The sequence below is a fragment of the Acomys russatus genome, chromosome 6 (genome assembly GCF_903995435.1).
Source record: "Acomys russatus chromosome 6, mAcoRus1.1, whole genome shotgun sequence".
In the NCBI taxonomy this organism is placed as follows: domain Eukaryota; kingdom Metazoa; phylum Chordata; class Mammalia; order Rodentia; family Muridae; genus Acomys; species Acomys russatus.
Genome location: NC_067142.1, coordinates 27,222,623 through 27,245,082, shown reverse-complemented (window position 1 = coordinate 27,245,082; position 22,460 = coordinate 27,222,623). Strand labels below are relative to the sequence as shown.

Here is a 22,460-nt window from a genome sequence, read left to right as displayed (position 1 = left end):
TTATTACTTACTACTATTTGCAGATAGGTCTCATGTAGCTTAGGCTGTCCTCACTCTCATGTATCACCGAGGGTGATCTTGAATGTCTAATCTTCTGCCTCCACCTCCAGAGGACTGGGGATCACAGCTGTCTATCCCTATGCCCATTTTATTCGGTGCTGGGACTAGAACCCATGGCCTGTGAGTGGTAGGCAAACAACATACCAACTGAGCTACAGCTGCATCTCCCGTTTCTGGATTAATGAGGAAAGCTTGAGGATAGTTTTCCAGTGCGATGGTGAATGGCTGATAATCCCTGCTTGCTTTCTCATTTATCCTCTGCTCCGATATAAGCTCCCCTCCCCACCTGGCTTTACTCATTTTGATATTTACTGGGCTGTCTGCTCACACAACACCAGTCTCCAAAGTCCTGCTTGCTTTGTTTGAGGCCTATTCAAGGATGATTGGACTAAGATAGTTCAGTTTGGCCTTTGTTATAATTTTTGGGTCAGGAGTTGAGACAGGATCTCTCTATTATGTAGCTCTGGTTGCTCTGGAACACACTATGTAGACCATGCTGTGCTGTGCTGGCCTTGAACTCACAAAGATTGGCTTGCTTCTGCTCCTGAATGCTGGGATTAAAAGCGCTTGCCACTGTATTTGGCTGATATATCAGGACACATTTTTAGGCAGTGGTGGGGTTCAGAAAATGATTCCCCAAAGTATGTTACTTCGGTATGCTGGGTACTCTGAGCTGAACATTTCCAGAAGGCCTTAGAAGCAAAACCTCCTCTTGTCCCTTTTCTTCTAGTGCCCCCATTTCACCCCAATGCTGGCCATAGAAACTAGAACTTAAGGCTGGGGAGACAGCGCAGTTGTTAAATTGCTTGCCTTGCAAGTATGAGAGCCTGAGTTGTACCCCCAGACCTCACATGAAAAATGCTGGGTGTAATGGCACAGGCTTGTAACCCCAGAAGTGAAGGGGGTAATGACTGGCAGATCCTTGGGGGCCCTGGCCAGCCAGCCAAAGCAGAATGGCTGAGCTCCAGGTTGAGTGAGAGGCACTGTTAAAAAACATGTGGCAGATGGTACCTGCGGAACAACACTTGAGTTCAACCTCTGGCCTACACACACACACACACACACACACACACACACACACACACACACACACACACACATACCAGCATGCATACACACACACACACATACACACGCACACAAATAAATCAGAATGTTAAAAAAAAAAAAAGATAGAAAAGAAACCAACCCTCTTGCCTCAAAGATAGCTATAAGCCCAAGAATTGTCTTGCGTACCCCCTCAACCCCCCAAGTGTAGGAGCTGGTCACAGAGAAACCCTCTAACTGCTCTTGTCTAATAGCGACTCAATCAAAACACCTCATTCGAGAACCGGTCCTGACCCACACGCATCAGTGTCTCACAGGGGACGCCAGGCCTTGGAGCAGACAGGTCTTGTTGAGGTTCTGTGCTTCATTCATCTCTTATCTAATCTCGTCTCTACAGGGATATGCATTTTTCATTGAATCTGAGCATAAAAATAGCTCCCCTTGGCTGTAGAGCCTTTATTTCTAAAGCCTTCTCTGTCACATAGGATCAATGATCTCTCTCTTTCTCTTTCTCTCCCCCCCACTTTGTCTCCCCCTCTCTCTTTCTCCCTACCCCTCCTTCCTTCTCCCTTTTTCTTCCTCTCCTTCCTTCCCTTCACCCTTCCTTCCCTCCCTCTCCCTCCATCCTTTCTTTGTTCCCTTCCTCCCATCTTAACTGTTGTTCTTACTAACTTCTGAGACAGTCTTGAGTATCCCAGGACACACTCAAACTCCCTATGTATCTGAAGGTGACCTTGAACTTCTGGTCCTTCTACTGCCGTCTCTCAAGTGCTGAGCTTGCAGTGTGCATCACCACCTCTAGTTGATGCAGTGCTGTGGTCAGACCCAGGGCTTCATGTGAGCTAGGCAAGCTCTTTCCTGAGTGCACTACATCTCTAACCCATCATGTAGATCTTTGTTTCACTACATTTGGTACCTTTCCCCTCTTGTTAACCTGTCTTGTAGGTGTGTCAGTCATGACCCTAATCTTAGAGGAAGAATGGTCTCCTGTCCTTTCTGTTCCCACAATGGTAGTCAGTCAGATGAATGAATGGTGCTCATATGTGATACATCGCACACTGTGACATTTTATAAGTGATGCCTAAGCTTTAGCTTCATTTTCATCATTGTCTCTAGCTGGTGTGATGAGGCTGCCCAGCCTCTGAAAGATATATTATGTAGCCAGAGCTGGCACAACTGGCTTTTACTTGTATAAGATACATGACTGAAAATTTGGCTCACTGGTAACCAAGAAATGCACATACAATTTTCCTCTTCTTCTTCTTCTTCTTCTTCTTCTTCTTCTTCTTCTTCTTCTTCTTCTTCTTCTTCTTCTTCTTCTTCTTCTTCTTCTTCTTCTTCTTCTTCTTCTTCTCCTCCTCCTCCTCCTCCTCCTCCTCCTTCTTCTTCCTCATCTTCTTCTTCCTCTCCCTCCCCCCCTCTTTTTTGTTTTACCAAGATAAGATTTCTCTGTTGTAGCCCTGACTGCCCAGGAACTTACTTTGTAGACCAGGATAGCCTCAAATTCAGAGATCTGCTTGCCTTTGCCTCCTAAGCACTGGAATTAAAGGCATGTGCCACCATCGCCTGGCTACAATTTTATTTAAAAAATTCTTCTTCTTCTTCTTCTTCTTCTTCTTCTTCTTCTTCTTCTTCTTCTTCTTCTTGTTATTATTATTATTATTAATGTATATGTGCACAGATGTCTGCATATGAGGATGTCACGTCCCTGGGAGATGGTGTTACGGGCAGTTGTGAGTTGCCTGATATGGGTACTAGCAAGCAAACTTGGGTCCTCTGCAAGAGCAGTATGTGCTCTTAAGCACTAAAATTATTTCTCCATCCCCTACAATATTTTTTCTCAAAGGATAAGAAAGATCAACCTGAAGATGTGTAAGTGAGCATTGCTGGTGATTGTCACGGTCTCCTTATGTGTAAAGCACTGGAGATAAGTAAAGCCTGTTGCACTTGCAGCCTTCCTAGGAAGCTAGCTCTGGCTTTAGAAGGTTTACTGTACTTTCATATTCTGAGTGTGTGTGTGTGTGTGTGTGTGTATGTGTGTGTGTGTGTGTGTGTGTGTGTGTGTGTGCAGTTCAATTTCAGAAATCTTTCCTTGGGATTGCTATATACCTCATGAAAAAATCTCTCATTGGCTTGGAACTTACTAAGCAGGGTGTACTACTGACTAGTTACCCCACGGTCTGCTGCCATTGTTTCCCAAGTGCTGGGAATTACAAGCATGCACTGCCATGCCCCGCTGTTTCACAGGGAGACTCAAACTCAGGTCCTCATGTTTGTATGGCAGGCAGTTTCTTGAATGAACTATTTCCCCAGATCCCTGAAAGAGCTTTAATTATTTTAATTAATTGATTAGTCAACTGGTTATTTGCTTAATGTGTGTTTCATTAAAAAAAAAAAAAGGAGAAAACATGCTGTAAAATCTGGGCCTGATGGCTACTGGTTGCCGAGGGGTCCAGTGAGGACATGTGTACAGTCTATGATCCTTTAGTTTGTATAAACCTGACACTGTGGTTGGGACTGTATAGTGGATCAGTGCTCACAGCTGGGGATCCCAAATGCTACTTAGTTACCACAGTTCTTCCCTAATGGAAGGGCTTTGTTGGGATGAGAAAGTTCTACTGAGCCAAGTGGCTTCGGGCAGGGGACAGAGAATGGCGAGGCGTGTCTCAGGAGTGATGAGGCCTGTGGAGCTCCTTTACTTGAGAGAGCTTCTGTTGCCCTGTAGAAACACTTATCTGATACTTACAGGGCCTCTGGTTTTATAAGGGGTGCCAGAACATGTTATAATTTTGTTTTTTTTTTAAATGTGTAATCTCCTAATTGTGAAAACATGTTGTGGGTCAAACAAACACATCTCGGCCCCCAGGCAGTGGGTTTACAATCTTTGGATGCTCTAGCTCTGGATATGTGTTCTGTCCTATGGAAATGCCTTATTCCTTTCCTTCCCTGTTTCTCTCAGGTTTACTAGAAAGCAGCACCCGGCTGAAACCTCACGAAGCCCAGAACTACAGGAAGAAGGCATTGTGGGTATCCTGGTTCTCCATCATTGTCACCCTGGCCCTGGCCGTGGCCGCCTTCAGTGAGTATCAGGGAGGCTTAGCAATCAATGCTCGCCAGTTGCTCGCCTTTTCCTCTAACCCCTGTGGGATGTGCTTTGCTTTTAGTTGGCTGTTATTGATGAGTAAAACAATTTTTTTTAGATGGCTGGATAGTGAGGGTACTCATGAATTAGTAAGATGGCTTCACTCCTCTGCAAAGGGAAGAGGCATGGGGAAGAAACGAGAGAGACATAACTGAGAGCTTCAGCTCTCATCAGTATGCAGGTTTGTGGAAGTGGATTCTGGCTGGCACCAGTCGAATAGTGAAAATAGTTTCTTGGCAGATGCCTTCAGCTCGGTCTAACATGACAAATACACATCCTGGAGATGCGGGTTTTGAGCCTAACGCAAGCAGATGAGTGCAGTGTCACAGCAAGCTCTCTCTTCTCCTTCTTGATCCTGTCTCATGCAAGGTCAGGAATAGAATCATATGCACAATTTTAATGACCCCCCCACCCCCAAAAAACCAGAAGAGCCTTCTTCTGGGGTTTTTTAGCACATGAAAATGACACAATTTCTTATAATTCTGAGATGCTATGAAAATGCAGCAACTTCTGCCGCAGATGATGCTGTTTCAGGGTCTGGAACTCCTATGGTGGGTTTTCTCCGTGGGCACTCACCGCTTATGAAACATGCATGTGCCATATTTTCTTATTAATCATGCAACGATTCACACAAGCTAAAGCACGGAGCTACGTACAGCTCAATCTTGGTAGGAATTGTACTTTTCTTTTTAACCTCCCCTTTTTTTTTAATGGTGAAGAAAAGGGAATGTGTCTTATAATTTTTTTTAATAAAAAGAAAGACCTGTGTTCTAATTGCTAAGCATCTTACAAGGTGCCTCAGGGTAGGAGGAGAAAAGGACGATGCTCATTAGGGGACATGGCTATGTGCGGGTTGTTTAAAATTCTCTTGTGTCTTGTGCTGTCTTAGATGTGCTGCTGGGAGCTGAGGCTGGATCCCAAGGGGGCGGGGTCAGAACCTGACCAAATGCTCCCTTCAAACCTTGGCATCTATTATTATAAACAATTTATATTGGAAACACCATGCAGTAGCCTGGCTCTAAAAAAGCCAAATATTCAGCATACAGTAAAAATACATTTCAGAGAATAAAGATTTATCAGTGAGCCAGAAATCTAATCAGGGAGAATTCTGACTTTTGAGAACATAATAGCCTCTCTCTCCCCTCACCTCCCCCTGCCCTTAATACCGAGACCAAAATAACAAGGCACTGGATGTCCCTTGAGGGTGATTTGGTTGTTGTGGCTGGTAGGAGGACTGGAAATCAGGCACGTTGATTTACATATGTGAAGAAAGAGAAATGGGATGAGGGGAAGTGATTTACAGACAGAAAAATGGTTCCTCAGACACATCCTGGTGCCCGGCTGTTAGGATGTCGTGCTCTGGGCATTTGAATGAGGATCTGAGCATGAAGGGTCGTGAAGGAGTCTTTCCTTCTGGAGTGACCATGTTGCATTTGATGCGCTTAAGCCATGCAATAGGGGAAAATGTGAGGAAATTTTGGCTTTACTTGTAATATCCAATCAGGTGGATCCTGCTAAAACTGTTCTGTTTCCTTTGATAGAAAACGCCTGCATGAGGCCAGGGCAGGGCTTTGTGGAAGGTTTTTCTTTTCTTTTCTTTCGAAAACCATCTTACTCCTTTATCACAGAATTATTTGACTCTTTTAACTCCCCTTTAAAAGATTTATCTTTATTGATTATTTATGTGTATGCGTGTGTTTGTCCATCCGAGTTCTATACACTCCAGAAGGCCTAAAGAGGGCATGGAACTCCCTGGAGTTAGAAGCTGTGGCGGAGCATGGATTCTGGGGACCCAATTCAGCTCCTTTGCAAAAGCAGGAAGCATTCTTAATCACCGACATCTCCCCAGGCTCCTCTAACTTCTTGCCTATAAAATGTGGACGTTGCCGTACTGTTTATCTTGACCTGCGTTATGTTCTATATGTCTTTCACTTTGTTTGTGTGCTGCTTCTAACTGCTTCTGATTTCATCTCCAAAACATAGAAGATAAACCATATTTTGCCCCCATTTAAACAAGCTGCAGTGTGTGTGTGCGTGTGCGTGCGCGCGCATGCCTGTGCATGCCACAGAGCTCAGACAGGATGTCTAGTGTCCTGCTTCATCACGCACCACCTTATTCTCTTGAGACAGGGTATCTCTATGAATCTGGAACCAGACTGGCAGCCAGCAAGCGCTTAGGATTCCCACTACATCCCTATACCGTCCTGGGGTTACAGGCCCCGGAAGCTAACCTTAGCTTTTTATGTGGGTGCTGGGGATTCAAGCTAATGTTCTCAGGCCTGCAGAGCAAGTGCTTCATGGACTGAGCTATCTCCCCCATGCACTTGCTTTGATAGCACTTGGTGAGATAATGATTTGGACGTGATGAAACATCAGCATAAAACTATGGTAATGCATCTTGGAATATTTCAGAAAGAGAGTCCTAGTTTGGTTTTAAAATAGACTCAGCGTGTAATAGGTAGTGTGGAAAATAGCAGCGTTCTTATGAAAGAATGTGAAAAACAGGTCTGTTGTGATGATGAGGCCACGGAGAGAATAAAAGTTCAGCTTCAAAACTCAGGGATTTGGCAACATTGATGTCTTTGTTAAGATGACTGGAAGAAATGTATTCTGACTCTGGGTTTGAGGCTTGAGAACAAGAAAATTTTTAGGGACTGGATACTTGTTGTTCTGTAGGAAATAAAGACATGTTAAAAAACAATATTAAGAACATTATCTTTTTCTAAGATGGTTGTCTTAGTTTCTGTGGATGTGATCAAATACTCTGACTAAAGCAACTTAAGAGAGAAAGGACTTATCACGCTAATGGTACCTCCACTATGGAGGTAAAGCCACGGTGGCTGGAGCTTCAGGTAGCTGCTCTCATTTTCAGCCACAGTCAAGAACCAAGGGCTTACCAAGGTTCCATCATTAGCTCCTCTTCTCCAGTTTATCCAGGGCAGCATCCCTACTCAGGGATTGATGACACCCACAGTGGGCAGGTCTTACCATTCAGATGGCACAATCAGGAGAGTCCTTCAAGTCCAGAGTCTGGTCTCCAAGGTGAATCTAGAATCTGTCAAGTTGACAGTTAATTAACACCATAGAAACATAGCTCCGTTAGAACAAAACAGAACACAGCACAGCAATCTCAAACTAAATATCAAAGCCCCCTAAATCAAAAGCACTCAAAAGCAAGATTTCAGAAAAAAAACTTCAGTTAAAATTTTAGTATGGAGGCTAAGGAGAGAGCTCGGTCAGTAAAGTGCTAAGTGAATGGGATCTGGTTCTGACCTATGTTAAACACAAACAAACAAACAAACAAACAAGCTGGCATGGTGGAGCACACTTGTAATTTCAATGCTAGAGAGGTGGAGACAGGCAGACTCCTGGGGCTCCTTGGCTGGCCAGCTTAGTCTACTTAGTGAGCTTCAGGCTAGTGAAAGACGCTGTCTCAAAAAGCCAATATGGATGGATCCGGCGTGGCAGTGCATCCCTTTAACCCCAGCATTTGGGAGGCAGAGGAAAGTGGATCTCTGTAACTCTGAGGCCAGCCTGGTTTATATAGCAGGCTCTGGGCCAGCCAAAGCTACACAGTGAGCCCCATTTCAAAAGGAGACAAAGATAAAACTCAAGATGAATGGCACCTGAGTAATGACATCTGTAGTCCTTTGTTTTCCACGCACATGCACATACGTGCCTCTACGCGCACATGTGCAAGTGCACTTCCAGGCATGAAAAAAGTGGATGCATTAGCCGACTTCAGAACTAGAAAGCAAATCTCTGATAGGAGTGAATTTTTTTCTTTACATGTGGGAATATTTTTAAAATGTTCCTGCATATATGTCTGCGTATCACGTGCATGCTTGGTACCCAAGCCCGAAGAAGGCATCGGATCCCTTGGAGCTGGAACAACAGCTGTGAGCTGCCATGTGGGTGCTAAGAATTAAACCTGGGTCCTCCGAAAGAGCAGCTAAGGAGCCCCTTAAGGAGTGCTCTAAGTCACCGAGTGATCTCTCCAGCCCCGTAGTGTGGAAGTTTTAACCTATTTGATTTTAATTTTAAACTCCTGGCTTTTAACCATGGTAATATAAGGTGTATGCATCCTTAAAACAAAGCCTTTCCATTTATTTATGATTTTCATGCATGTGTGTGCCATGGTACACGTGTGGAACTCAGAGGACAGCTTTCAGATGCTCCTTCTCTCATTCCACTGTGTGGAGGTCCTCAGGCTTGGCGACAAGTCCCTTTACCAGCTGAGCCACCTTGGAGCCCACATCCTTTTTATTTCTAGACTAAGGGTAACCAAAGTGAGATAGATAAAATGAGACCACATTTGTGTTAGTGGAAAAGACTTGGACTTTTCTGAGGCGTCTGTCCCCTTTCCTTGGTGCATACAAAAGGACAAAAACGACTTACTGGACATGGTGACTCCATGTGCACTCTTGGCTCTGTGGGCTGAAACAGGAGGATTGGATGCTATATAAGTGAGATCTTGTCTCAAAAAAACAAAAACAGAGAAAAGAGAGGGAGGGAGGAAGGAAGGTGTCTGAGAGTCTCTAGGGGTTCTAAGAGTAAAATCTCTCTCTCTCTCTCTCTCTCTCTCTCTCTCTCTCTCTCTCTCTCTCTCTCCTTCCTCTGCCCCCCCCCCCCAATTTATTGAAACAGGAATTCTTTGTGTAGTTCTGGCTGTCCTGGAACTAGCTATGTAGACCAGGCTGGCCTTGATTGCACAGAGATCTACTTGCCTCTGCCTCCCCAGTGCTGGGATTAAAGGCGTGCGCCACCACAGCTTGGCTTCAAGGCCTTAAAGTTCCAACCTGGCCTGACCTGGAGATGCTTTGAATGTCAGCAAGGAATCACAGGCCAGGCTCCGTCTCAGAGAGCCCTTCCTAGCTCCATAGCCTCACTACCTAGAAGTGGATGTATAGCCATCCTGGCAGAAGTACAAATGGTCTAAACAGAAATGTGTGCCCCTCTCTTTGGTTATCAAATTATTAAACTCATGTACCCCAAGAAATTGGAATCTCCCCAGGAATCTCCTGCTAGAGAAGGAAGGAGCTGGAGTCTGGTGCCAGCCAGAGGAGGGGCTTGTTCCCCTCTCCCCCCCCCCGAAAAAAAAGACATTTCACACAGTTAGGACAACTTGTCAGACCATCTTGCAGCAGACACTGGAGCCCAGCCAATGAGTCATGGGGGGCGGGACCACACCTTGACCGGGTCTGTTTAGCTCTTAATATTTCTTGCCTTCTCTTTAATTCTAACCCTCATGTCAGCTCTCTGCAGATGGTCATGTGGGAGTTAGAGTGGGGGTGAGGGTGGGGGTGGGGGTGAGTGTCAGCAGATGTCTTTGCTCCTTTTTCCGATGTGGCTATGTTGAGTAAGTCCTTCCTTTCTGCTCTTCACAGCTACTTGTTTGTTTAATTGGCCTGTTAAGGCCTCCAAGGCCCAGCCTCTGACCCTAGCAAGGGTGCTAACAGAGATGCTGACTTTCTCCTTTTGGCTCTCCTTTTTTTCTCAGGCTATGTGGTCTGTGAAACCCTGGTACTTAAGCCTGTGTCCCTAAGGGCTGCTTCCCCTGAGAGACTCCCCCAAAGTCTTCAGCATTGAGCACATATTCAGCAGGTGCATAATCTTTTGCTGGATTGGCTGGTCTTCTATTCATTTTTATTGAAAAGAGAGATCTGCACATGATAACCGTTCACGAGCCTAGAGGTACTTGGTGCACCTCCCCACCTACCTTTCTCTTTCTTTCTTCCTTTCCCGCCCAGGCACGGTGCCCATGTATGCCCTTGCCCTCTTCTTGTACCTTCTGATCCACATTTTGGTTCCTCCCTGCCTGTCTTCTCAATAGCACGCTTCTCCACAGTAACAGCCTCCAAGTGGAGCATTAGCTGCCGCTGACCTGGGGGGCTGGGGAGTTGTGGGCAGGAAGTCTTGAGCCACATCCTGGGGGCATTGGTGGGATAAGTTTTCCCTGTCAATGTGTTCTGTGAACGATAACTACAGAGGCAGCTTCAGGGAGGCGGAAACGGAAGTAAGAACCAAGCAGAGGCTGGCTTTGAGAACTTTGCCCTGAAAACTTCCTGCCTCTCAGCTCTTCCTTCCTAACCTTGTGGTCAAGTCACCAGAGATGCTCAAGGTGCCCTCTTTGCTGCCAGCCCTGGGCAGCTCAGGAACACAGAGCAGCCTGCCATGATCTTACTCTTGGTTCCCGTTTGAACTGGTCTTTTCCTATCCCCCAGCTTATGGGAATTGCATTCTCAGATGCTGCTGTGGTCTCCAGAGGCTGCTGTCTGCCTTCAGACCCACGAACTTGGAGCTTGTGCTTTTTCTCTTAGATGCCTTGTTTCCTGGCTTCTAGCCATTTTGTTTTATTATACTATACCTTCTTTAGTTGGTTAATTGTGTGTGTGTGTGTGTGTGTGTGTGTGTGTGTGTGTGTGTGTGTGTGTGTGATGTGCTTGGGTTCTTTTGCACAGGTGTGCACTCTTGTGTATGGGGGTCAGAGTTCAGCACTGGGTGTCTTCAATCATTCTCTGGATGGTTGTTGTTGTTGTTATTATTATTATTTGCCATAGTCTTTTTCTGGACCTGAATCTCACTGGTTTGGTTATGTTGTAGTGATGCACCTGTCCCTACTTCCCAAGCACTGAATGACAGACACATGCCTTTTTTTTTTTTTTTACATGCAGATGCTGGGAATCCACACTTGATATCTATCCTGAGTGCCCAGCAGGCACCTTACTGACTGAGTTATCTCCTCATTTCTGTTTTACTTTATTACTAGTGTACTTTATTACTATGAAGCTCAAGCTGGCCTCAAAATCACCATCCTCCCACCTCTGCCTCCCAAGTCCTGGACGACAGGTCTGGACTGTAACACCTGTCTTTGCACCAGATTTCATTTAACCTTTAAAATAGAAATAAAAAGAAAAATAGAAATTAAAACAGAAAAAAAAACCCAAAACCCAAAAACCTCCTCTAGGAAGCCCTCCAAGTGATTTAAATGTCCTTTCCCTACAGACACTGAAGATAAGACTTGTTACACAGCACTTGAAATGCAACAATATTGCTTCAGTGACAATCTATGATCCCCAGTACTGTGATCCTGGCTTCTCTAGCCTCTGTTTCTGGCCCTTAACATTGTTCACTTGGAGGTACTATTTGCAGTAAAATTTGACATCTTTCTGTTGAGGCCACCATGGATACAGCGGATTGAGGGTGTGTTTGCCAGTGTGGATGTCAGACAAAGAGATGGTAGCTTGCTCAGGGCTCAGGTACACGGGAGACAGACAAAGGAGCGAGGGAGGCTGCACCTTGGGCTTTGTTGGATCTGTAAGAGGGTAGTTTCAGGAGACAGCCCCACCCCCATCCCTCCTTGCCAGCCCACTCCACTCTTTTCTTCCTCCTCCTGGACTGAACTGAAGGCTCCAGACTTCCTTCTAGGGAGACTGGCCTCCACTGCTCTGAGGGGAGTGCCTCTTCCCCAGTTTCCAGCTCACAAAGAGCGGCTGTTTGCAGCCAGGAGTGGAGGAGGGGTTTCAGCAGCTGCCTGCCTGGCCGGCCTCCATTCTCAATGCTTTCTACACACAGCCTTAATGAAAGTGTGGCCAGGGTGCATTCGCACAAGGACCAAAGATACACAGGGGAGCCGGCTGGGGGCTTCTCAGACTTCTAACCCTGCCAGGCCTGTCCTAGGCTCCTTGCTCAGGTCTGAAGGGGGAGGAGCTGCCCTGGGAGATGGCTGAGGGCTTCTCTGGCTGCCTCCCTGTCTATGGGCACTGGTGTTTGGTAGTCAGCCGGAATGGAAAGGTTTTCCGCTCTGCCTGATCACCAGGCTGTGGCTTGAGCCACGGAGAACTGTCCCTTTAAGATGAAGTTCTGGTGCAGCTTCTGGACAAGATATGACTTCAGAGGGTCCTATACTGCATTGTGGGATGTGAGGGCACCTGAGAGAAACAGATGAAGATAGGGGGAGAGAGGGAGAGCGAGCCCCTAGTAATGGAGGATATGGGGCTGAAGACGTGGCTTGAGTTCTTAAAAGAGTCCTTGCCTAACGTAAGGAAGGCCTAGGTTTAAGTCCTGGAACAGCATAGGACAGGTGCGCTGCTGTGTGCCTCCACTCCCTGTACTTCAAAGGGAAAGGCAGGAGTGTCAGCGGTCACGGACATTAAGAAGGAGAGCTGACTGTCCCCAGAAGAGCTCAGGTCTAAGCAGGCAGGTGACAATAGACAAGAGGCAGAACTCCACCCAGCTCAGCAAAAGGCCTTGCTGTCTTAGACACATGGCACGTCTAGATGTTTGTCCTTCTGACTGATGCGGTGCTGTCGTTTACAGATTTCATGCTTGAGAACTGTACAATCGGGTTATGAAAAAAATGCAAAAAAAAAAAAAACCTTCATGTTATAGGTAAATGTGATTTTGTGTTAGGCCATATTCATATTCAACTATGTGTGGTCCACAGGCTGTGAGCTGGACACTGGGTCCTAGAGTGATGTTAATTATCAGCTCCTTGAAGCCACCTTCTCCGTCACCCCAGAATAAGGCACTAATGGAAGACATCAGTAAGAAACTGAGGCTAGCTATGCTGCAGGAGTCCTGGAGGAGAGGGGAAAGTGACGGGTTTCAGCCACGGGGACGTTGGTTACAATGTCCACATAGCAGCATTGTCGTACGCAGGCAGGTATCTTGAATACTTAGACACGGAGGCAGCTTAAACCAGACAACGTATCTTCTCACCATTCTGGAAGCCGTGAGTCAGAGAGAGCAAGGTGTGTCAGGAGCGGTTTCTTCAAAGACCTCTCTTCTGGGCGCGCGTATCTTCTCCTCTAGGCGTCCCGTGGTCCCTACTCTGTGTGTGTTTGAGCCCTGGTTTCTCCCTTCTCTAAGGATAGCAGTCCTGTTTGATTATGATACCTACACCCTGAAAGGGCTTCATTTAAACTACATTTAGTGAGACAGCTCAGAAAGTGATGGTGCTTTCAGCTAAGCCAAATGGCCTGAGTCTTTTCCCCAGGACCCACATGACGGACAGAGAACACAGACCCCGTCACGTTGTCTTCTGAGCACCACTGTCGACTGTGGTGCATGTGCATGCACACACACAAATAAATAAGTGTAATAAAATAAAGCATCATCCCGTGCTGAGGTACTGGGGGGTTAGAACCCCAACATAGGAAATGTGAGGAGACGTGATCTGGTTCACAACAACCACCCTTGGGCAGCACCAAGGTAGGTGGGAGAAATGGAGACCTTAGAATAAAGAATGTTGGGGGTTGGAGAGATGGCTCAGTGGCGAAGAGCACTGGCTGCTCTTCGAGAGGTCCTGAATTCAATTCCCAGCAACCACATCGTGGCTCATGACCATCTATAAAGGGGTCTGATGTCCTCTTCACGCATTCAGGTGTACATGCAGACAGAACGCTCATGCATGAAAAAGGAATACATAAGTAAATAATTTTTTAAAAAAGAATAAAGAATGAGGCCTTCAGTGAAAGTATAATTGGACTCTACCCACTAGCCCAAGGGAACAGGAGGAGAGTCCCGTGCACTGTTCAGCTCTGAGTGGTGAGAGGATGGGGTGACATCAAGGAGCCTTTACTAGGATCTAGAGCCAAAAGGCTGGCCTCACTCAAATTTGTATTTGGGATTGACTTAGCTAAATTGACCCTGTGTAGAAGTCTGAAGCAGACCCCCAGTCCTTGAGAGTCACTGTTGGAGGCTTCTTGGGGGTTGGGGCTGGCACACAGGAGTAACATCTGGGGGATGGAAAACGCTTGCCTTGCGAGCACGAGGACCCAAGTTCAGTCGCCAGAACCCACATTTAAAAAGCCAGGTGTGGTGGCATGAGCTGGGGAGGTGAAGGCAGGTGGGTCAGTAGGGTTCACTGGCCAGCCAGCCTAGGTGAATGAGAGAGATCTGGGCTAGTGAAAGACCCTGTCTCAAAAACAAAAGCAAAAACAAACAAACAAAAACAAAACAAAACCCACCACCAACAAAACAACAACAACAACAACAACAACAACCAAGGTGAACAGAACCTGAGGAATAATGGCTGATGATGTTCCTTTGGTTGCTCACATTCATACACTTGTGTACCCTCGTGCACACGAACACGTACCACACATATGAGCACACGGACATGCACATGGAGGAGCAGGGGGATGGTGGGCAAAGTCTAACTGCAAGCTGTTACCATCTCAGAGGCTTCTCCCGTGGAACTTGGAAGCAGCTGATGTTGGTGCTTTTCAGAGTTCTCCAGTTTAAGCTGGAGGGACAGACTGGTCTTTGGAATGGACTACCCCAGCTACATGCAAAGGAGCTGGTCCTAGCATAGAGATGCACCCATTCCAGTTCTAACCAGTAGCAGCTGAGGTACTGTCTGCCTAAGCCTCGAAGGATCAGGAGATACACGACATCACCCACTCTAGGTATACACACTGTACTGTATTTTGGGAAACTGTCCTAATTTTATTTCTGCTTCCCCTAATAAAACACCATGACAAAAAGCAACTTAAGGAAGAAAGGGTTTATTTGGCTCACAATTCCAGGGTATAGTCCGTTATTTCAGGGGAGTCAAGGCAGGGACTTAAAGTCTCACATCCACAGCTAAGAGCAGAGAGAGTAAACAGGGCTCCTTGCTTGCTCCCTTGCTTTGTTTACTTTCTTCAGGACATCTGCCTAGGGAATGGTGCCGCCCATAGTGGGCCGACCAATCCCGACCAATCCCCATAGGCGTGCCCACAGGCGGCCTGCTCTACATAATTCCTCCTTAAGATTCTCTTTTCAGGTGATTCTACGGTGTGCCAAATTGACAGGTACAACTAGGCAGCTCAGAAACCCCGGGCACTATTCCAGTGAACGCTGATGTGTTAATATGAACCTGGCAATAGCTTGCAAATCCGCATGCAGCACCTGAAAAGCTCAAGTAGAGAACATGGGCAAAGCGTCCCAGGGATGCAGCCCTACCAAAGATGAGCTCACAGCTCAACATTAGAAAACTCTTGAGGAAAGGGTCCTGTGATCCACAGTCATGCAGCTAGTAAGATCAGAACTGGATGCCACATAAGAGAATCATCTCGCAGAAGTCTATAAATAAATGTTTTCTGTAAATAATTAGAAAAAAGTATTAAACATTTGAAAGCAAAGACACTGAGAAAAGCAACTGGAAAATTGCCAAAATAAATATTTTTAAATTAAGAATTAGCTTTCTCTCTCTCTCTCTCTCTCTCTCTCTCTCTCTCTCTCTCTCTCTCTCTCTGTGTGTGTGTGTGTGTGTGTGTGTGTGTGTGTGTGTGTGTGTGTAACACAAATGTGGAGGTCCGAGGACAATTTGTGGGATTCAGTTCTCGCTTCACATCATGTGGGTCTGAGGACTAGAACTCAGGTTGTCAGGCTTGGAGGCAAGTGTCTTTACCCACCAAGCCATCTTACCGCCCCCGCGCCATTCTTACTACTAAAATTTTTATTTTCAGTTTTAAAAATTGTAATATAATGATGCCATTTCTCCATTCCTCTCCTTCTCCAACCCCTTCAATATCCCCTTGCTTGCTCCCACTCAGATTCATGGCCTCTTTTTCCTTTACTATTGCTTCATGCATGCACGCATGCATGCACGCACGCACGCACGCACGCACGCACGCATGCACGCATGCACAGCGTGGCTTGTAAGTATATGTTTTCCGGCTGACTACTTGGTATGCCTGGCTATTTTTCAGCTTTATAAAGCTCTAACATGCACACATTTTGAAACTAGAACTTCAGCCAACCTTATCTTCTCTCCTCCATTTCTCCTGTCCCCCTTCTAGAAGGGTACAGTTTACCTCTGTAATTATTCTTATTTGTATATAAATAGCAGGTGATTGATCCTAATTTTCAAGTTTGAGCATTATTTGTTGACTTCCTAAGATGGAGGAGGAGGAAGATAATTCATTCATTTACTCTCTCTCTCTGTCTCTTGCTGTCTCTGTCTCTCTGTCTCTGTCTTTGTCTCTCTCAACCTTGCTGTCTTGGATCTAACTATCTAGACCAGGCTGGCCTTGAGCTCACAGTGATCCACCTGCCTCTGCCTCCCCTGTGCTGGGATTAAAGGCGTGTGCCACCACACCCTGCACTAATTTATTCTCACATCTGCCTGTGCCTACACAAACATGCTGGCTTCAGGAAGCTCCAGAGCTACATGGTCTCTCCTGTTCCCATTGTTGCAGTTGTATAATTCTGCTCATGGAGCCATGTACTGAAACGTGGTTATCTGTTTCTTTCTTTTGAAAAAATGGCATTTATATGCGCGCGCGCGTGTGTGTGTAGTCAGATCACCTGGAGCTGCAGTTACAGGCATTGCCTGGCTTGCTAACTGGTTGCTGGGATCTGTACTCTGTCCTCAGATTGAGCAGCTAATTGCCCTTTTCTTTGCAGAATGTTTTATTTTCTCTGGCTCTTATGTCTATTCATATCTGTTTCTCTGGTGTGTGCGCGCACGTGTGCATGTGTGTGTGTGAGTGTGTGTGTGTGTTTACTTCCTTAGCTACTGGGAATGGATGTGAAAGTATCTTATTGCCATGGAGTCCTTTCCGTAGACACCCAGGAGTAGCACAACCAGCTCATGGCATAAAGACTTTTTAACATAACTAAAATATATACCAACCAACTCAGCTATGAACAGACTAAAAAAAATCTATGCATAAGAAAATACAACAGAGCTTTTCTAACACTAGCTAGAAATAAAAATAAAACAGAGCTTTTCTAACACTAGCTAGAAAACATTTACAAAGCACTCACTCATGTATGGCTGAGTGTGTGTGTGTGTGTGTGTGTGTGTGTGTGTAAGAAGCCAGGGGCCCAGTATCTTCCTGTATCTGTCTCTATTATTTTGTTATTATTATTTTTTATGAGTGGGTGTTATGGGTCTCTGACAGACCCGAGGCTGCTGTTTAGTCTAGACTGCTGTCTCTGCCTCCCCAGCATGCACCACCAGCCCAGCTTCATGTAGGGGCTGGGGATCCTGACTCAAGGCCTCATACTTGCACAAGAAGCACACTCCCCACTGAGCTGTCTCACTGCCCCGCCCCCCTCTGCCCACAGAACTTTAGTTTGTAGCAGCAAAACCTAGAAAGGAGACAGTGCCCATTAGTAGGAAATCTGAGCCATTCCTCCTGTCCTCAAACAGTGCACCTATACTTAGCAGCAGTTTTTAGCACAGCCATTTTACTACCTTACAATGAACTTCCATCCATACATGCCACCAATAGAAGTAATGCTGTGTCCTAAATATAGTATAGTAGAGAAAAAAGAAAGGCAAGTTTTGAAAACAAAACAAAACAAAACAAAAAATACCCAGGTATATATTTAAACTTACATGTGCTTAGTGTGATGATGGTGAGCGAGACAAGTGAGTTAAAACTACAAAGGGTAAGTGTGGACTTAAGACAGGGAGAAGCAGGGTTATCCTATGTTGGCGCCATTTTTTTGTGTGTGACATTGTGAGAACTATGTTTGTGTGCAGTGTATATACATACATGCACCGCCAGGAATGTAACAGCTACCAGGCCGGCTCTGTCTTATGTGTTCAGTACTTTGAGTGGGGTTGTTCTGAGTGACTGAACTTTTTAGGTGGCTTTCATACCTCTTTGTAAAGGTCTAAATAAAACCAAGCTTGTGCTCTTTATTGAGAGGGTCACTGCATTCCTTGGGGGGGCTGGGGTGCAAGGTGGGGGTCAGTGTTCTTTAAAACAGCAGAATAAAACAAGCAGAGCCTCCCCACCATTACTGATAAAGTAGAATTGGGTTCTAGGCACAATTTTCTGTTGAATTTAGCAGGTTCTGAGCACAAAGTGCAAGAGGGAAGCCTTTGTTGTGGGTGCTGCTTGCTTATGTAAATATTTATAAATAAGATCCCTGATTCCATCCCACCCACTAAACATTAGGATCCCCAAGTCCAAAGTTTTTTTTTTTTTTTTTTTCGAGGCAGAATTTCTCTATGTAGCCTTGGCTGTGTAGACTTGCTTTATAGACCAGGCTGGCCTCGAACTCACAGTGATCTGCCTGCCTCTGTCTCTCGAGTGCTGGGATTAAAGGCCTGTGCCACGACGCCCAGTCAAGTCCAAAATTTTGATCCCCAGTGATACCCCACACATTTCGATCTTGTTTGTATACACACACACACACACACACACACACACACACACACAATTGCAAGACTCTACCAACTGTCTAATGTTAAACAATACAGCACGGTGCTCGTGGATATGGAAGCAGATGATGACACAAGTGCAGGAGTGATGTGGAGAACAAAGCCAGACCAGGGGATAACCTGGAGCGAGCCCCGAGACAGGGAACTAAGGAAGGGTATTTGAGGAGCTGCAACAGGAACTGTGATGTTTGTTATGAAGGTGTTTGGCGGGACATGGTAGGGTTTGTCAAAACTGAGCAGAGAACTAATTGGTGTTTGTGACTCGCTCATCTCAGGCTCAAGGACTTTACACAGTCTCAGACTCAGTGGCAAACCACAGCTCGGCTGAGTGGCTTAGGAGCCTCCGGTCCTTTACTACATCCTCATCCCCTTCCTCTTTTTTACCCACTGGGTTTCTAAACCAGGCTCACGCTGAACTCCCTATACACCCGAGGGTGACCTTGAACTTATGATCCTCTTTGTCCTCGCCTCCTGTGTGTGCAGTGCTAGGAATCGAACTTAGGGTTTTTTGCACACCACCCACACATTCGGCCAACTGAGCTACGCTTTCAGCCTACTTTTAAGCCCCGTTTTTTTATATTTGTTTTTATTTTATTAGATATTAATACTCTTTTGTTTCCTCTCCTTTCCCTTCACATACTGAGTTTGAAATAATAGCCTGCCTATAAAGAAATCATTGGGCTTATATTTTCAATGAACTTTTCTTATACTTTGATATACTGTCATTTTCCTGTAGTCTCCAATACTTCTTCCTTCTTAACAATAACATCAAGCACCTACATTGTCAGACCATATAGACAACGCAGACACCATTGTTTCCTTGGTGCCATCATCCAATCTTAGGTCTATAAATGAGCATCTTTTAACCAGTCTTTGCCAGTCCTCATGGTGACAGCTCACCTGAAACCTCACTTGTGTCGGTTCCCACTCCCCACTGTGGCCTTTATACTTGAATTTTGGCTGAAAATCTTTGGTTCATATTTTCTTCCCAAAATATCTTAAACATATTAATTGTCCCCATTGTATCATGGCACAAAGCACTGCTGACAATGTTTTGTGAGAAGCCCATTTTCTTCCTCTCAAAGGTGACTTGAGGTTTTGTTTTGTTTTGTGTAGAGGGAGGAGGTATCCAAATAATTACTCCTTTAAAACAAAATCCAAGAGTCTCGCTGTGCTGTGTCTTGTCTATGGCTGTTTCAGCATTTCCAGATGTAAGATATGTCTGCCCTTTTACTGCGTTTCCAGATGTAAGGCATCTCTGCCCTTTTATTTTGTAAAAGTTTTGAGTTATAGTTGTCTGTCCTTGTCTGTTGCTCCATCCTCAGTCCTCAGAGATTTCTAATCTATGTGTATGTTGGATTCTCTTTGCCTGATGTTGATAGTGTGCCCCGTTCCTTCAAATTTCTGTTTGATTTAATAACAATTTACCTATTTTTATAGTTCTTTAGGCATATCCATATTTGTTTCACTCGTATTCTCTTAACTTTCCCACACTGCTGAACTAGAAAAATTCTTTCTTAAAATAAATATGTACATATATATTACAATTTTATTTATTTTTTTATGTGTATGGTATTTTGCCATGCATGTAGCTTCCATGGAGGCAAGAAAAGGGTGTTGGACTCTCTGGAACTGGATTTATGGATAGTGAGCCAGGCTAGCCTGGTCTACAAGCGAGTCCAGGACAGCCAAAGCTACCCAGAGAAAGCTTGTCTCGGGAAACAAAACAAAACAAAACAAAACAAAACCCAAAAACCAAACAAAAATTTTAATTTCTTCAATTACGTACTTCTGAAGTTTTAAATTCTGGTGTTTGCATGTTTTACGTTCACAAATGATTTTCTTTTTTAAAAAAAGATTTATTCATTTATTATTATGTATATAATAGCTCTGTCTGCATGTATAACTGCATACCAGAAGAGGGCATCAGACCACATTATAGATGGTTGTGAGCCACCATGTGGTTGCTCAGAATTGAACTAAGGACCCTGGAACAGCAGTGCTCTTAACCTCTGAGTCATCTCTTCAGCCCTCACATATGATTGTCTTAATTACGGCTTACTTAAAAATATTATATTCAATCTAGGTGTGGTGTCTCACACCTGTAATCCCAGCACCTATAAGGCAGAGGCAGGAAAATCAGAAATGCAGAGTCATCCTTGGCTACCTAGCAAGTTCCAGGCCAGCCTAGGCTATCTGAGACTTTGAAAAAAAAAAAAAAAGATACTACATCCATCTTTATATCAGTTTTGCCTGTGTGTTTGCCAAGTGTACTTTCTGGGTGTGCAGCTTCTCATTTGTTTTACTTATGGCACATTTGGGGTGTTTCATTGTCACTTGTGCAAGTGAATTGTCTTCCCATACAGAGAGCCTTTTTAACACCATGGTTCTTGCTCTCCCCTTTACTACCAACAAAGTGATAACAAAATACAGCCCTTTCTTTGGTTTGTCCTCTGTTACTCCAAGTTCTCATTGACTGAGATTCCTGGGGCCCAACAGTTAAAAACCCTTGCTGCTCTTCCAGAGGACCAGATGTCATTTCCTGCAACCACATCTGGGGGCTCACAACCCCCAGTCACACCAGTCCTAGGGGATCTGCTGCCCTCTTCTGGCCTTCTTGGTACCTGCACTCAAGTGCACAGCAACCCCCCCCCCCCATACCCAAACCCATGATTAAAAATAAAAATAATTAAACAAGAAAAACACCTGAGATTTCCTTTTCCCTGGCTGTCTCTGGTTTGTTCACATTGATCCTGCCTCCAGTAGTTTCTCCTTGGTGTGGTCTCTGTCCCAGGAGGGAGCTTTGCCTGCTTATAAAGTATGCTAGGCTTCAACATCATGTGCTGCCTCTGTGGTCCCCACACTCTCCTCAGACTGGCTTCTCACTCCAAAGATTACATTGGTCATCCGGGGTTCTTTTTCCTTCCCTGGGGCCTCCTTTTGGTCATTGGTGAGATGTAAAGGTCCTGTAGCTGTCAAGGGTATTAGGCATTTAATGGCAGTGCCTCTCATGTAGTTTTTCTGTGAATGCTTGGTTGATTTTGCTAGCCTGATATTTTTAGGCTATTATATTCTGTGATATATTTACTGCCAATTCTTGGAGATTAAGTTATCTCACCACCATTTCTTCTTTTAATTTTTTTTCTTTTTTTCGAGACAGGGTTTCGCTGTATAGCCTTGGCTGTCCTGTACTAACTTTGTAGACCAGGCTGGCCTCGAACTCAAAGCTACCCGCATGCCTCTGGGATTAAAGGTGTGCCAGTACCACCCGACTCTCACTACCATTTCTTTAAGAAACTAAATATATCTTTATTCAGTGTGTGTGTGTGTGTGTGTGTGTGTGTGTGTGTGTGTGTGTATACAAGTAGAGGTCAGGCAATCACTTTAGAGAGTCAGTACTCTTTTTCTATTATGTCCCAGAGTTCACACTAAAGCTGTCAAGCTAGGTGGCAGGCACTTTTACCCAGTGAGGTGTTTTTGCTGTCCTCTCACCACCATGCCTATCTTTCCAGAAAGCCACGGAGTTCATCTTTCTTAGCTGGCCACATTTTCATTCATGCCTTTATCCGTGAAAACTCATGGTATTTCTATTAGTTACATTTATAGTTTAACATTTGCAGATGGAAGGTAACCTTTGGTCCCTTCATGTGAGTGGAGACTTTCCGCATTTCCCCCACCCTGGGGAAGGGTAATGTGCATACTATCATTTTGTAAGAGTTTGGACCTATCCCAGGTGATCTTTGGTTTGGAAGAGGAGGAAGGATATTGGAACTGAACAGATACTTATTATTGGATGTGCCAGTCTCCTGGAAGCAGAAACTTACCTCTGCAAAATGGGGGTATTATTAGGGGATGGGTTTTCAGTGACAAAAGGCGACATATGTTTTGTTGTTCATAGGACAGGTGTGGCTTGTTTCTGATGAAGTAAGACTATGGTCTTAGCTGTGAGGAGGTCTCATTGCTTTCTGGCCAGATCATGCTAGTGACATTGTTTCTTCAGTCCTGTGACACTGGCCATGACTCAGAAATTGAGATGGGGCC

General features: G+C 45.1%; 1 protein-coding gene across 1 annotated transcript in view; it reads left to right on the top strand.

Moving 5' to 3' along the window:
• Positions 1-22,460, top strand: part of Tmem163 (transmembrane protein 163) — a 191,396-nt gene that overhangs the window by 5,174 nt on the left and 163,762 nt on the right. The window contains exon 2 of the mRNA XM_051147292.1: positions 4,067-4,186. Within this exon, the coding sequence (XP_051003249.1) occupies positions 4,067-4,186 (120 nt within the window). The remainder of the gene's footprint in view (positions 1-4,066; positions 4,187-22,460) is intronic.